Source organism: Lactuca sativa, unplaced genomic scaffold (assembly GCF_002870075.4).
Source record: "Lactuca sativa cultivar Salinas unplaced genomic scaffold, Lsat_Salinas_v11 Lsat_1_v11_unplaced_77, whole genome shotgun sequence".
Classification (NCBI taxonomy): domain Eukaryota; kingdom Viridiplantae; phylum Streptophyta; class Magnoliopsida; order Asterales; family Asteraceae; genus Lactuca; species Lactuca sativa.
Window position 1 is genome coordinate 143 of NW_026440260.1, and position 13,802 is coordinate 13,944.

A 13,802-nucleotide genomic window follows, 5' to 3' on the forward strand; every position below is an offset into this window, starting at 1 on the left:
GACCGACATGACAATACTACAGAATGTACTTGTCTGCATTTCATAGTTGAACTTTTATGAATTCATAGTCAAACCAGTTCATTTCATAGTCAAAAAGAATTGTCCGTTATATGATTTATTCTATAAATGGGTGTCACTCATTATGAAAAAATTTAACTGAGAAAGTAACTCCGATTTAAAAGAATAAGAAGGCTAATGGCATACTGCAATTGTGGAGGAGAACGTATCGTTAGGATTTCGGGTACAGCTAAAAACCCAGGAAGATTGTTCTACGCTTGCCCGTATTTGGTATCATGTTCTTACCGTCATTCAAATTTAAACCCTTGTGTTTACATGACACAAATTTATTTTCTTACTGTGGATATTAAATTTAACAGGGACCAAAATGCGGGTTTATCAGTTGGGTTGATGAAGAGAAGGACCAATCTTCTATGGTAATAGCTAAAGTAGCTAACTCTAATAAGCTCTTTCAATCAGAAAATAAGAAGTTAAAGATAGCGTTGGTTTGTAGTTGGGTGTTGTTCTTGGCAGTTCTTGTTTACAAGTTGTAAGTTTTTCAATATTGTTTTTATGGTTTTGAAGTTGTTTGGTCAATAAATTGTTGTATTTGTAACGTTAAAACAAAAGTTGTGGTCGTTCTTATGTTGAATTTATTGATAAGTAATTAGTAGGTCATTAAATTGTTGTAATTGTCGTAACGTTATATTTTTTGTCATCCGTTGAGTAAACTCTAAAGATAAACTAATAATGAAATCCAACATTAATTTGTATATACATTTAATATAATCCAACTACAGAGGAGCAAGACTAGACCCCCAAATAATTTTTGCCATCCGGAGACGGAACTCTAAAGCTGCGTTCTTTGGGTCAATAAGAACACGTATTGGTTGACCTGAAACCAATTGCTCCATAAACATACAAAGAAAAACACCGCAATCTCCCAAATGACTACTTTGTTGGGGAACATTTTCTTCATAAATGAATTGCATATTCAATGGAATCCTTGGGATGTTCCTCCGCGCCCAATACTTAATCTTGTCCAAATAATTTGCCACCCGACGTTCAAATTTGGAAAAGATTCCTTCGGATTGGAATTTTTCATAAGCACCTCTACCAAGACTGTCATAAATATGCACTTCCATTGACGCTAATCGTAGTTCCCCAAATAGCCAATGATTAGGGGATGAATGAATCGGCAATAAGACCTGTATAAGGATCAGAAAATAAAATTATGTTTATTTACATCACAATACAAAAACATCACAATACAAAAACATAACAAAAAAACGATATTATTTTCAATATAAACTATTAAGTTTACCGTATCAACATCCCACCAAGCAACCATGAAGTTAGGGTATGTAGCAATACCAGCCATAAACGCCCTCCAGTCCTGTCCTTCTTCCAAAGCATGAGAAACAAAAAAATTTGGAGGCATTATTGTATGTCGGTCGCTCTCAAACCGTCTCTCCATCAAAAGTCGGTACCAAATGGTTATATGCTGCACACATGATACTTTTGTTATTGACTAAAAAACAATTAACTTTTAAAAGAATTAATTAACAATTTATTTACCGCTGACTCCAACCATCCGTCGTGTGTATGCCCAAACAATGAGCTCCAAAAATCTCTATCTAACACGAAATTAAACAAACGATGCTGCACATCGTATGAATGCAATACATAATTTTGGATGACATCCTCACCGCCTGCTACGTAAGGTTGCAGGCGCAACATGGAGAAGTCATGAGCAACACCAAAAACTGGAGGAGGAACGGGGCATGTTGATTTCGTACCAACCTTCTTTTTTGTTCTTCTTTTTTGTTTCGGTGTCGTGTGCAACTAAAAACAATATTCATATGTTTAAATGTATATCTTTCAGATAATTCACATAAAGATAGATAATTCACATAAACATAAAATCATCAGTTTATAAATAAAACGAATACCTCGGTGTAAGGAGTGCATAAAAATTGTGATGGTTTTCGACTCCTAGGTTTATCGGGTGTAACTTCTTTGTCATCATCATCATCATGAAAATAATCTACATTTCCCGTTATTATTAGTTCGTCTTCATCCGGCACATCATCATCAAATTTGTTCCCTGCATTGTCATTCCTCTCCTCCCACTCCTACATTAAAGATAATACTTTATACTTAATAACGAAATACACATAATTTAATAAGCAATAATATCTAAATAAACAAAATATTAATATAATATTAATGTAACTATAATAACCTCTTTAACTTCACTATAATCGTTTACATCAAACACATCATCATCAAATTTGTTCCCCGCATACTGATTACTCTCCTCCAACACCTACATTAAAAATATAACTTTTTACTTAATAACGAAAGACACTTTATTAAAAAGTAATTATTAAAATCGTAAAGGTAACATCTATAACAACCTTGTCGTCTTGAGTATCACCAAAAACATTTTGAGTTGTATTGTTTTTATTCATCTCTTCATCTTGCACAACCTATATTTTCAAATATAAAATATGAACACAGGTATTCATATATGTTAATAAAATTTAATAAATAATGTAGCGTGTAACTAACCTGTTCATCATAATTTCTTTGTGACACTGTCGGGTCCTCAAAAAAAATGTCGTTCCAAAATTGGTCATTATTCACTTCTTCAACAAAAACCTCTGTAGGTTTTTGTTGATTCATAAACACATGCTGCTCCAGTGCATGTACCCGTTTCAACAACTCGTCTAGCTTGTGTTTCCCACTGCCCCGACCTCTACCATGAGAGCGACCACTGGACGACATACTAGACGAAGATTCGTCTTGTCTCCTAAAATGGTCCCGTACTGGGGATGGAACTGCTTTCCCTTCACCATATACATACTCTTGAAATGACATATAATAAAAAGATGTCATCTCACCATCACCCGGTAACATGTTTTGTCTTGGTGGTAGCCCCTCCTAAAAAATTAAACATATTAAAAATGCATATAAAACTATAATAATCAACTTTATTAATAATAAACGAATTATTTTTAAACCTGCATCTTTGACCAAATCTTGTTCACGTCAACCCATTTCAATTTTTTTGTTCCGCTCCATCTTTTCATCCGAGGCAAGTCTTTATTTTTTCTCAATGCAAATCCACATGCACGAACAGCCGGAATCATCTCATATATCCATATCTACAATTTTGTACAATAACAGTAATAAAAGTTAAAATTAAAATAAAAAATATAACAATAAAACAATTTAAATAAAATAAAATTTTTATACCCTAATTGGAGCCGTAAATCCTGAGACGGAATACTTTAAAGTTTGACCACGCTCAGGAAGTGATAAATAATGATGTATCTTATTCCACGTATCCTCAAGGTCAACATAAGTAAAATCCCATAGATAGCTACCCCAAGCGAAGCTAACAAAACAAAAAAAAAAAACAAAATTGATTATTATATAAATTATAACTTTAATAAAATAGAACTTTTAACGTAAAGAAAATATACCTATTCCAGAGATCCAAATTCTCAGCCAAAAAAAACCAATCTTGTGGCACCCGATCGTTAACTTCTTTGCCCAAAAAACCTTCACACAAAATGTATATCAAACATACTCTAACTGCATCAAGGTCGTCAAGTGCTAAGAATGTTTGATTTAAAATTAAACTTTTCAAGTCGCCGATTTTCACCGAACTATTAGTATGGTCCGGAAATAGCCGTTCACGCAGTAAACATCTTTTTTTACTGCTTATTAATTTTTCCGACCCTTTTCTCCCAATGTTTTTTGGATACTCCCCAAAATTGAAGCCGGTAATCAAACAAAACTCTTCCGGCCCATAAACCATTTTGGTATTGCCTACTCGAAAATATAAACGTTTTATTCCATCTGGAGATAAAACAGGGTCCGGCCGGATCTGATGAAGGAACATTTTATGAAACAATAAAGCGTCCCCTTGTAAACGAGGGACATCAATAAAATAGCCAAAGACGGTATTTCTGAAAATAGCACGTCGGGCATCATCTAAAACTTCAAAGACTTCCCATATGTTACCGCCAGAGCCTTTTAGGTTCGCAAAGGCTTTCGTATTCATTAAACTAAAATCATGCTGCAAAAAAAAAACACAAAAACAAATTAGATAACTAAAAAATATTTTTTTTTTTAAATATATGATTACGAACTGCAAATACTTTCTTAATTACTAATATATATATATTTCCCCGATAAAAAACAATAACATACACATATATAAACAATTTTCCAAGTTATACAACAAATATATTTACGATAGAAAACAATATCATATATAAATATTTTCAACTTAAACATATTTTCAACTTAAACAAATTTTCAACTTAAACGATAAATATATAAACAATTTTTATCTTTCTAATTAAAACTAACATTATATAACCATATAAACAAAAAAATTTAAAAATAAAACGACAACCAAACTAACAATTTTCCAAGTTATACGACTACTTTATACAAAATTTTCAACTTATACGACAAATAAAAACAATTTCTAACAATATATATACGACAAATTTTCAACTTATACAAACAACTATTTTGCAGTTTCTACTAAAAAAACTTACAAGATTTCAAGTTATACAATAACTAAAAAAACTACAAAAACAAATTGTAAACATTATCTACGCAGTCTCTACTTGTCTCTACTTGCATTTAAACTTCAAGTATACTAAAAATATACTAAAACTATCAATCAAACACAACAAAATTACCATTTTTTAACACTAAATAATACAAAAATTGATAAAAAAAAAAAAAAACTTTAAACATTAAAAGAGTTAAAATCTAACCATATTTGCGGGATTGTTGACATAATCTTCCATTTTCTTCAAAAACTAGCCAAAATTCCGAGAGAAGCCCAAAGTTAGAGAGAGTTTTTGTGTAGAGAATGGTGAAAATGAAAAAAAAAAAAACGTTTTTATACCTAAAAATCACCCATTTCGCAGATGGGGCCTTCTCACCTGCGAAATGGGTGGCTATTTTTGTAATCCCGATTTTTTTTGGCTATTTTTGTAATGCAATTAGTATAATTGGCTATTTTTGTCATTTTCTCTTATTTATAAACTTAATGAATAATGTAACTCTAAATTTGGAGTTCATTTTTAATAATAACTTTATAATTAATCTAAAAATAATAAAGTGGTATCGAACATGAAATAATTCGACTTTTTATATGAAAATAAAATAACTATATTTATATAGATATATTGAGGGATAATGACTTAAAAGGTTAATATATTTTTCAATTTGTATACATTTGGTCACTGAGTTTTTTTTTTTTCGTCCACATTTACCCCTTAAATTTGTTGAACTATACACTCTCAGTCTTTATGACCGGTTACTCCAGGTTAGCCGGGAAAAATGATTTAATAGGGTAATATATTTTTCATTTTGTACACGTTTAGTCCTTAATATTTTTGTACACATTTAGTCCTTAATATTTTTTTGTTTCAAAATAAGTTATTTTTGTTTTTGTACACATTCAGTACTTATGAATGTTTTCTTTAGGTTTTTCTCACGACATCTTACATGGGACAATCATTGATGAAGTGTGTGAGGCTGTTGATGTTTATGTGTAATGTCTCATTTTCACAACCAAAAAATTTCATTTTTAAATAAGGCAAAACTCCCTAATTATAAATCCATTATTAAGAAAAAAACGTTTATTCCAAAATACATTTATCGAAAATCAGAGTGATATAAGAAAATGTGTAATCCTCATAATGTTGATGAGTGTGTATAGCCATGCATTCGCCTTCCCACGCCCAACGATAGAACCTAAAAACATAAACAACTGGGTAACCACAAAGTTTAGTGAGTTTCCCCCAAAATACCCAACACAACAAACGTATTATTATGCATAACGGACCCACACTCATTAGATTGGTACACCTTGGCCCAACCAGTCATCAAACTGGAATGCCAACATGCAACAAGGCCAATCAGTAATCGGACTGGAATATTCAGGGTTTGTTGGTATGACGCCTTAATCCAACCGCTCTTCTTGAGTCTTCGTGCCTACAGCTTATAGTCGGCCTGCACCAGGTATCTTGGCCTACAACATATAGCAGAACCACTTGAAACTATCCCACCACCATATGGCTATCCCACATAAAATGTCGTGAGAAAAACCTAAAGAAATCATTCATAAGTACTGGATGAATAAACAAACAAAAATGACTTATTTTGCAATAAAAAAAATATTAAGGACTAAATGTGTACAAAAATATTAAGAACTAAATGTGTATAAAATGATAAATATATTACCCTATTAAGTCATTTTTACCGGCTAACATGGAGTAGCCGATCATAATGACTAAATGTGTACAATTTAACAAGTTGAAGGGGTAAATATGGACGAAAAAAAAACTCAGTGACTAAATGTGTACAAATCAAAAAATATATTACCTTTTTAAGTCATTATCCCATATATTGAAGATGCACTAAGTATTTATATTTTGTTTGTATATGATAATTTCAAAATTCTTTTCTACGACAATAATCGTTCACAAATAAATGTTTGGATATCATAAATATTATAATAAGTAATTTTTATGGTTTCAAAAGTATATAAACATTAACATATACATATATGAACAAATTATTTTTTATTGAGAAGCAAAGTGAATATCTTAATTATAGATTATTCAGATAATATAATATATTTGGATTAACAGTACATGTTTACTATCTATACTAAAAAAAAGTAACTACTCGTTACTATTGCTTAAGTTGTTACTGCCAATATGTTTGTCGCTAGGGTAAGCATTTGGACCGGTGAACTGGACTGGACCGTTTTTTTGGATCACCGGACCGGCTCTCAGTTCTAGGAATCCATCAAAACCGGTTTGGTTTTTTTCCCGGTCCGGTCCGGTTTTTACTGGATTTAGAACCGGTTGGACCCGATTTAAAAAAAAATTGTAATCTGTGAAAATTTTTAAACAACCATAACTTATTCGTTTTAAGTCGGATTAACACGCGGTTTTTTCCAACGTTTAATATACAGTTTGTAAATGAATTTAGACTATAATTTTGTTGATTTTGGTATTATATTCAATGAGTTACAGTCTTTCAAAGTTTAACTATCAAAGTTGAAAATTTTCAGCTTTTCAACAACATTTTTAAAATTTTGTAATTTGTGAAAATTTTTAAATAACCATAACTCATTCGTTTTAAGTCGGATTGACACGCGGCTTTTTCCAACGTTTAATTTACAGTTTGTAGATGAATTTAGACTATAATGTTATTGATTTTGGTATTATATTGAATGAGTTACAATTTTTCAAAGTTAAGTTATCAAAGCTGAAAATTTTCAGCTTTTCAGCAAGATTTTTAAAAATTTTGTAATCTGTAAATTTTTTTAAACGACCACAACTCATTCATTTTAAGTCGGATTTGATGGGTTTTGGTCATAAGACATCCTATGTGCTCATACAAACCCTAATGCTTGGATCTAGGTTTCTCTATTGTACATGCTTTGAATCCAAGACTGTAAACCCTAATTCTAGCATATAGAAATCAATATTAACATATAATTAGGTTTAAGATATGACCTTGATTGTTATGTAGCAATAACAATCCCAATTCCTCCTTGAATTGAGTTTGGAAGGCTTAGAGTCACACGTGTCGCTCCTCTAATGGCTCACAAACACCATAAGCAAGAGGATGAAGAGGAGAGAGGTTAGAGGCTGCCCAAAACGTGTGAAAACCCTAGCAAGAAGCTTAGCCACGTTTTTGGTCCTTAAGGTATCTATATATAGTGAGGCTATTAGGGTTATCTAACAAGGAAACCCTAATTTGGTTGCTTAAGCCCTAAGTAACCCATAGACTCCTTTAATCAAGCCCTTGGACAATTTCCTTATGGGCTTCCCATAAGAATTCGTCCACCTCTTGATTTAAGACAATCCATGGCCCAAATTGCAATTATCTTATAATTACAATTTCAGTCCCTTAAGTTTAATTAATCTCTTTTAGTCACAAAACTAATTACCAATTAATTATTGACTAATATTAATTAAACAATATGATTTCTCCTTTAATATATTATTCCCATAATATATTAATAAATCATATTTAATCCTTTCTCTCCATAATTCATCCTATCAAGTTGCTTTGGTGAAGGCAACCCAAAAGGACCATGCACCATCGGGTCAAGTACATACCAAAATAGTTATGGACTTAGACACTAATCCAACAGTCTCCCACTTGGATAAGTCTAATAACTATTCTGCGTATGACTTCAGATCCTGATCTGCAATCGTAGCTTTCCAAAGCCGCTGTCAACTCTGATCCTATCAGATACGCGTGTCCTTAGATAAGGGATCATATATTCCTCCATTCTAGATATCGTATGAGATATGATTTCAAATCATTCTCTTTGTACTATATCTCGATTCCCGATTTATGATGACTGACTAATCGAACAAATCAAATTAGCCCTAGCCCGGCCGAGCATTTACGTTTGTCATCACTAAATCATCGAGGGGCCCAAAGATATTGCTTTTATCCTACTTTGGATAAAAGGAACGGATAAACTTTGATACAATGCTTTCTTGCACTCACTCACCGAATCACACACAACAATATGTTTTATGACACCAAGTTACTAGTGCGTTTACATATTATCAATGTGCAACCGATTTGCAAGATACAACTCACACATCTCAGTTTCAAGAATATAAGATGTTATCGTCTCACCAATCTCTCGTGATACAATCCATGGAGTGATCCAAGTGAGCGTGGGTTTAATCCAATGCTCAAATCATACTCATAAGCACTCATGAACGTTGCAGAAAACATTTGCTTATGTCTAATACTCTTTTAGACAATCCACACACCAATTCACGACAGTCTTCTTTCATATCTACTTCCAACATATGAACGACTGTGGCCCGTTCGAATAATTCGATTATTCTTAATAAATTCAATTATTCTGGAAGTCAAAACATGCAAATGTGAAACACAAGAATAATACTAATCTCATATGGCCTCAAACCTTTGAGTATAAATAAAACACCTTTTATTTATCACCATATCGATTACTCAGTATTTGTCGTTTTGGGTAATCAACTTCTTACTTGAATTATTACACTTGTCCCATGCTCCTAGCATGCACACAATGTTTACCTATGATTCTTACTTTGTGAAATAGACCAAATTGAGCACATTTCCAATCATTCTCATTTCACAACTCCAAATCCTTTTTCATAAGTGAAAGAATATCAAATTCTTGCTACTTATAGAATATGCTAGGTTCTAACACTTTATGCAATGATCCTTTCGTAATGTCACTGCACCAAAGTCACAAAGACTATTGTCAATGATATTACAAAGTCTTCTATCGGGGATTGTTACAAGACAATTCCTTATATATGATGTTTCTCACTCAAAGTACATTCCTTTGAACATCCTTTTGCATAAAAGTTTCTAATCTAGTCATAGATTTTTCAATATTCAATTCCCAATATGGATACATTTCCATATTTTCCATATGACAACTTATTCTTAATAGAATCTTTTCTATTCATAATAATGTCGATATGGTCCATCCAATACCATGCTTCCAACAACTCATAAGCAACCAATCCTCGTCGAACTTTTGATTGTTCTTTGATAGTTGTTTAATTATTTTAGTCAAAACCAATTCTAGTCCCTTTTCCCTCTAAATGCGCTCGACATTTGGAAAATGTTAGAATGGTCAAACATTAAAGCATTTGCAATCGATCCTATACCGGAAGCATATGGGACACAACGCATAATGTTTTATTTGCTATGTTCTCAAAATTCGAATTGTGAAGAGGAATGCCGTACTCATAATCGAAATTTTAAGAACACACTATGTACCCTTGACTAAATTTATTAACATTTCTCAACCTAATCCTTTAGATTTGAAATGAGACATAATATTCTCTCCCTTAATTATAGCAAAACAACTTTACAACCCTTACGACTTTGCAAGGTATAACTCTTGTTTTCTATAACTAATACTGCTAACCTTGCAATACTTTCCTTAATAATCCTACAATCATAACTTTTATGCTCCCACTATCATGATGATTACTATAAAACATAACACTTATGCTCCCACTAGCTTCGACATGTCTTTAGAAACAGCTTAACTTTCAGAAAAACAATGCTTATTGAATTTCTTAAGTTCATGTTTCTAATACTTAGTGCTTTGATAATCTTTTATCAAGGCTTCTTGAACTTATACACCTTTGCCTTTAGATAGTTCATATGTGTGTCTAAACAATTAAGACTAATTGTCAAACCTCACAATTCAAATTATGGAAAGGGATACCGTAACCATAATCGAATTCGAGAATGCAATTTTACAATCACTATCTTAAAATCTCTCTTAGTGAAAGCATTTCCTCACAATCATTTTCATGAAGGAGGAAATCTTATGACACTTAGATTTAAATGGTGTATTTGTTCCTATCCATGTGAATTTGTCAAAACCAAAGTTTACGACAAATTCAAACTCATATGGATCGAACTCTCTTGATCTTGATTTCTTGCCTTCATGGTAGCACAGCAGCCCACCATGTCTTCCAAGTAGTTAAGCAGCTCACCTTTTCTCATCAATGTACTTTCCATTGATCAAGGTCCTTGCCTTTTATGCATTCAAATGAGAACTTATAGGACTCACATGCATAATTAACTCGATTGGATTGGCACAGAAACAAAATAATGTCAACACGATAGGTTGTAAACCTCAACTCGTGTGCTAGTGATGATCGATAAGGTTTATTTGATTTGTTCTTGAAGCCTTTCAAGACCATTAAGACTCCCACTGACTCCTTGACATATAATATTCTCTTGTCAAAACATTTCTTGACAAACAAATATTCAAGAGTTAGTGTAGCTTTTATCAAAACACTTCATATATTAGTCCTAGTTGGTCTTTGTCTTATCCAAGACATCACAACTTTCCACATTTGATGAATGTTATAAACCTTTTTAATACTTTTTACTCAGTGTCACAATCTTAACTTTAAGACTTGTTATTGGAACGAAGTATGATTGACTTCTTGATTTAACCATTTCTTCAATCTTTGATTCCTCTTCTTAAACATACAATTGTACTAAGACTCACTTTGAGGATCAATTGAGATATGGTTCTTAATCATTAAGACTTATCATAAAGCATAAAAGGTACTCTCCCTTCTTCTTAGAATGGAGAAACTTTTATCTTTCTGCCTACTTGATTCTTCTTATTTGTTCTGCTATTGATCTAAACCCTTTAATCAATTCAGAATTACACTTAATCTTGTAAGTATAATCACATTTACTAAACCTTTAGTAAATCATGACGAATATCTTTGTTACTCTTATGGCGGACTTAATCAACACACAACTTTGTGTACTCGATCTCCTAGTCCTTCACTTGACACTTTTTCAATGAATTAGTCTAATTTCCAAATATGAAATTTCTCATTCATCGTGCAACCAAGTTGCATGATTCCAAATTTCTGTCCAATTGAAACTTAGGCGATGAGAAACTCTCCCTATTTGGTAAATTCTCGATTTTCCATAAATAAGAACCAAATCCATTATTGCTAGTAATAGAAACATTTCAACATCAATTTTTCATACACGTCATTGCAAGGATAAATAAATAATATAAAATCAAAATTTATTTTATTGCGGAAAAATTTTGTCCTTACAATGCAATTCATCGAAAAACTATGCTAATACATCTTTCTTAGCAATCTAATTCTAACTCTAAGTAGTAGCTCAAGAATCTAATCTTCGAGAAATGCGATCGAAATCCATTCCTTCACGGTTAGATTCTGCTCACTTCTTCCTTTAAGCTTCCTTTCTTTTCTTCGATCCTACAAAACATCAATTGCAATCTTATCACATTATGTATTAAGAATCTAGAATAGAAGCTTAAAAGAGTTAGTTAATGGATTTTACCTTTATTAGATCCATACGTTTCGACTCTCCCATCTCTTAGATCTCTTAGGTAAATGGGGCAGTTTCGTCTCCAATGCCCTTTCTCTTGGCAATAAAAGCAAATTGACTCCTTTGGAACTTGACATGGAACTACTTCAGACATTGCCTTTCTTTTATGATCAAAATTTTCGATCATAGCATGTCTTTCGTTGCCATTGTCTACATCCATAGAGGTATCGAAGACAGATTCACCAATCAACTTTGCTTTTCTTTTGCGCCAAACCATTGCTGATTCAGCAGCAATAAGCATATAAGTGAGATCTATAAGGGTCACGTCGCGGTTCATCATATAGTACTCTCTTATGAACTCACTATATGAGTTAGGAAGTGACTGAAGAACCAATGGCTCACAAACACCATAAGCAAGAGGATGAAGAGGAGAGAGGTTAGAGGCTGCCCAAAATGTGTGAAAACCATAGCAAGAAGCTTAGCCACGTTTTTGGTCCTTAAGGGATCTATATATAGTGAGACTATTAGGGTTATCTAACAAGGAAACCCTAATTTGGTTGCTTAAGCCCTAAGCAACCCATAGACTCCTTTAATCAAGCCCTTGGACGATTTCCTTATGGGTTTCCCATAAGAATTCGTCCACCTCTTGATTTAAGACAATCCATGGCCCAAATTGCAATTATCTTATAATTACAATTCCAGTCCCTTAAGTTTAATTAATCTCTTTTAGTCACAAAACTAATTACCAATTAATTATTGACTAATATTAATTAAACAATATGATTTCTCCTTTAATATATTATTCCCATAATATATTAATAAATCATATTTAATCCTTTCTCTCCATAATTCATCCTATCAAGTTGCTTCGGTGAAGGCAACCCAAAAGGACCATGCACCATCGGGTCAAGTACATACCAAAATAGTTATGGACTTAGACACTAATCCAACAGGATTGACCTGCGATTTTTTTCCAACATTTAGTTTACAGTTTGTAGATGAATTTAGACTATAATTTTCTTGATTTTGGTATTATTTTCAGTGAGTTACAATCCTTCAAAGTTGAGTTATCAAAGCTGAAATATTTCAGCTTTTAACTATTATTTTAGACTATAATTCTGAATTCTATGCATCTTTGACAAATAAATCATATGAAACGGATCTTGGTGAACTTGATTTATATGTTAGTTGTTTTATTTGGAAAATTAATTTTACAAGTTATAATATGATAACATAAAGGTAGATTAGTTATGCATGAAACGGAAACGTAATCATTTTTACAAGTTGTATCGTATCAAATCCAACAACATATTCGTTTTAACGAGTTCTATCAAGCCAAAAAACTTATTTTAACGACTTATACTCTATGCAATTAAAGTTGTACCAGTCCAAATGGGTCCAAGAACCAGAAAACCCGGACCCGGACACGGACACGGACACGACTCATCCGGTCCGGTCCACGGTCCAGAATATTCTCCATAACTGGTCCGGTCCAAGAGTCGGTCCGGTCCGGTTCGGTCCAAACGCTCACCCCTATTTGTCGCCACTAAAAAACGTCATTAATGTGTTTGTCGTTGCTAAAAGAGTAAAACTGTCGTCGCTAATACGTCTTTTTTTGTTAAACAACACCAACAAGATGCAAATAAATCCATATGAAATATTGAAAATTTATATGAAACAATAATTGCACAAAAACTTATCCACACATTAAACTTAATAATACGGCATAACAAATTAAGTAATGAATATGTTATGTTGTTATATATTACAGAAAATCTAACAAAATATTAAATAAAACCTAAAACTAGTTAGACATGTCATTATCTTTGTTCCTCTCGTTGTGGTGTTTGTTTTTTCGAAGCTAAAATGTTTGTAGTCCG

General features: G+C 32.5%; 2 protein-coding genes across 2 annotated transcripts; both read right to left on the bottom strand.

The window, feature by feature from the left end:
• Positions 1 to 383: 383 nt before the first annotated feature.
• Positions 384 to 1,718, bottom strand: LOC111901877 (uncharacterized). The gene is made up of 2 exons (XM_023897739.3): positions 1,322 to 1,718; positions 384 to 1,205 (listed from the first exon to the last, which is right to left on the bottom strand). Exons 1-2 carry the CDS (start codon positions 1,472 to 1,474, stop codon positions 792 to 794), a joined length of 567 nt encoding a protein of 188 aa, XP_023753507.3. The 5' UTR covers positions 1,475 to 1,718; the 3' UTR covers positions 384 to 791.
• Positions 1,719 to 2,178: 460 nt separating this feature from the next.
• On the bottom strand, positions 2,179 to 4,892 carry LOC111898672 (uncharacterized). Its single transcript, XM_052768027.1, has 7 exons — positions 4,803 to 4,892; positions 3,489 to 4,087; positions 3,259 to 3,400; positions 3,024 to 3,167; positions 2,572 to 2,943; positions 2,418 to 2,489; positions 2,179 to 2,326 (listed from the first exon to the last, which is right to left on the bottom strand). Exons 1-7 carry the CDS (start codon positions 4,833 to 4,835, stop codon positions 2,213 to 2,215), a joined length of 1,476 nt encoding a protein of 491 aa, XP_052623987.1. The 5' UTR covers positions 4,836 to 4,892; the 3' UTR covers positions 2,179 to 2,212.
• Between the last annotated feature and the right edge of the window lie 8,910 nt (positions 4,893 to 13,802).

Coding starts and splice junctions, on each gene's coding strand:
- LOC111901877 (XM_023897739.3), bottom strand. CDS start 1,474: ATGGAGAGACGGTTTGAGAGCGACCGACATACAATAATGCCTCCAAAT. Junction 1,206..1,321: donor CTTGGTGGGATGTTGATACG/GTAAACTTAATA, acceptor ATCCTTATACAG/GTCTTATTGCCGATTCATTC.
- LOC111898672 (XM_052768027.1), bottom strand. CDS start 4,835: ATGGAAGATTATGTCAACAATCCCGCAAATATG. Junction 3,168..3,258: donor GATTTACGGCTCCAATTAGG/GTATAAAAATTT, acceptor ACAAAATTGTAG/ATATGGATATATGAGATGAT. Junction 2,944..3,023: donor AGATTTGGTCAAAGATGCAG/GTTTAAAAATAA, acceptor TTAATTTTTTAG/GAGGGGCTACCACCAAGACA.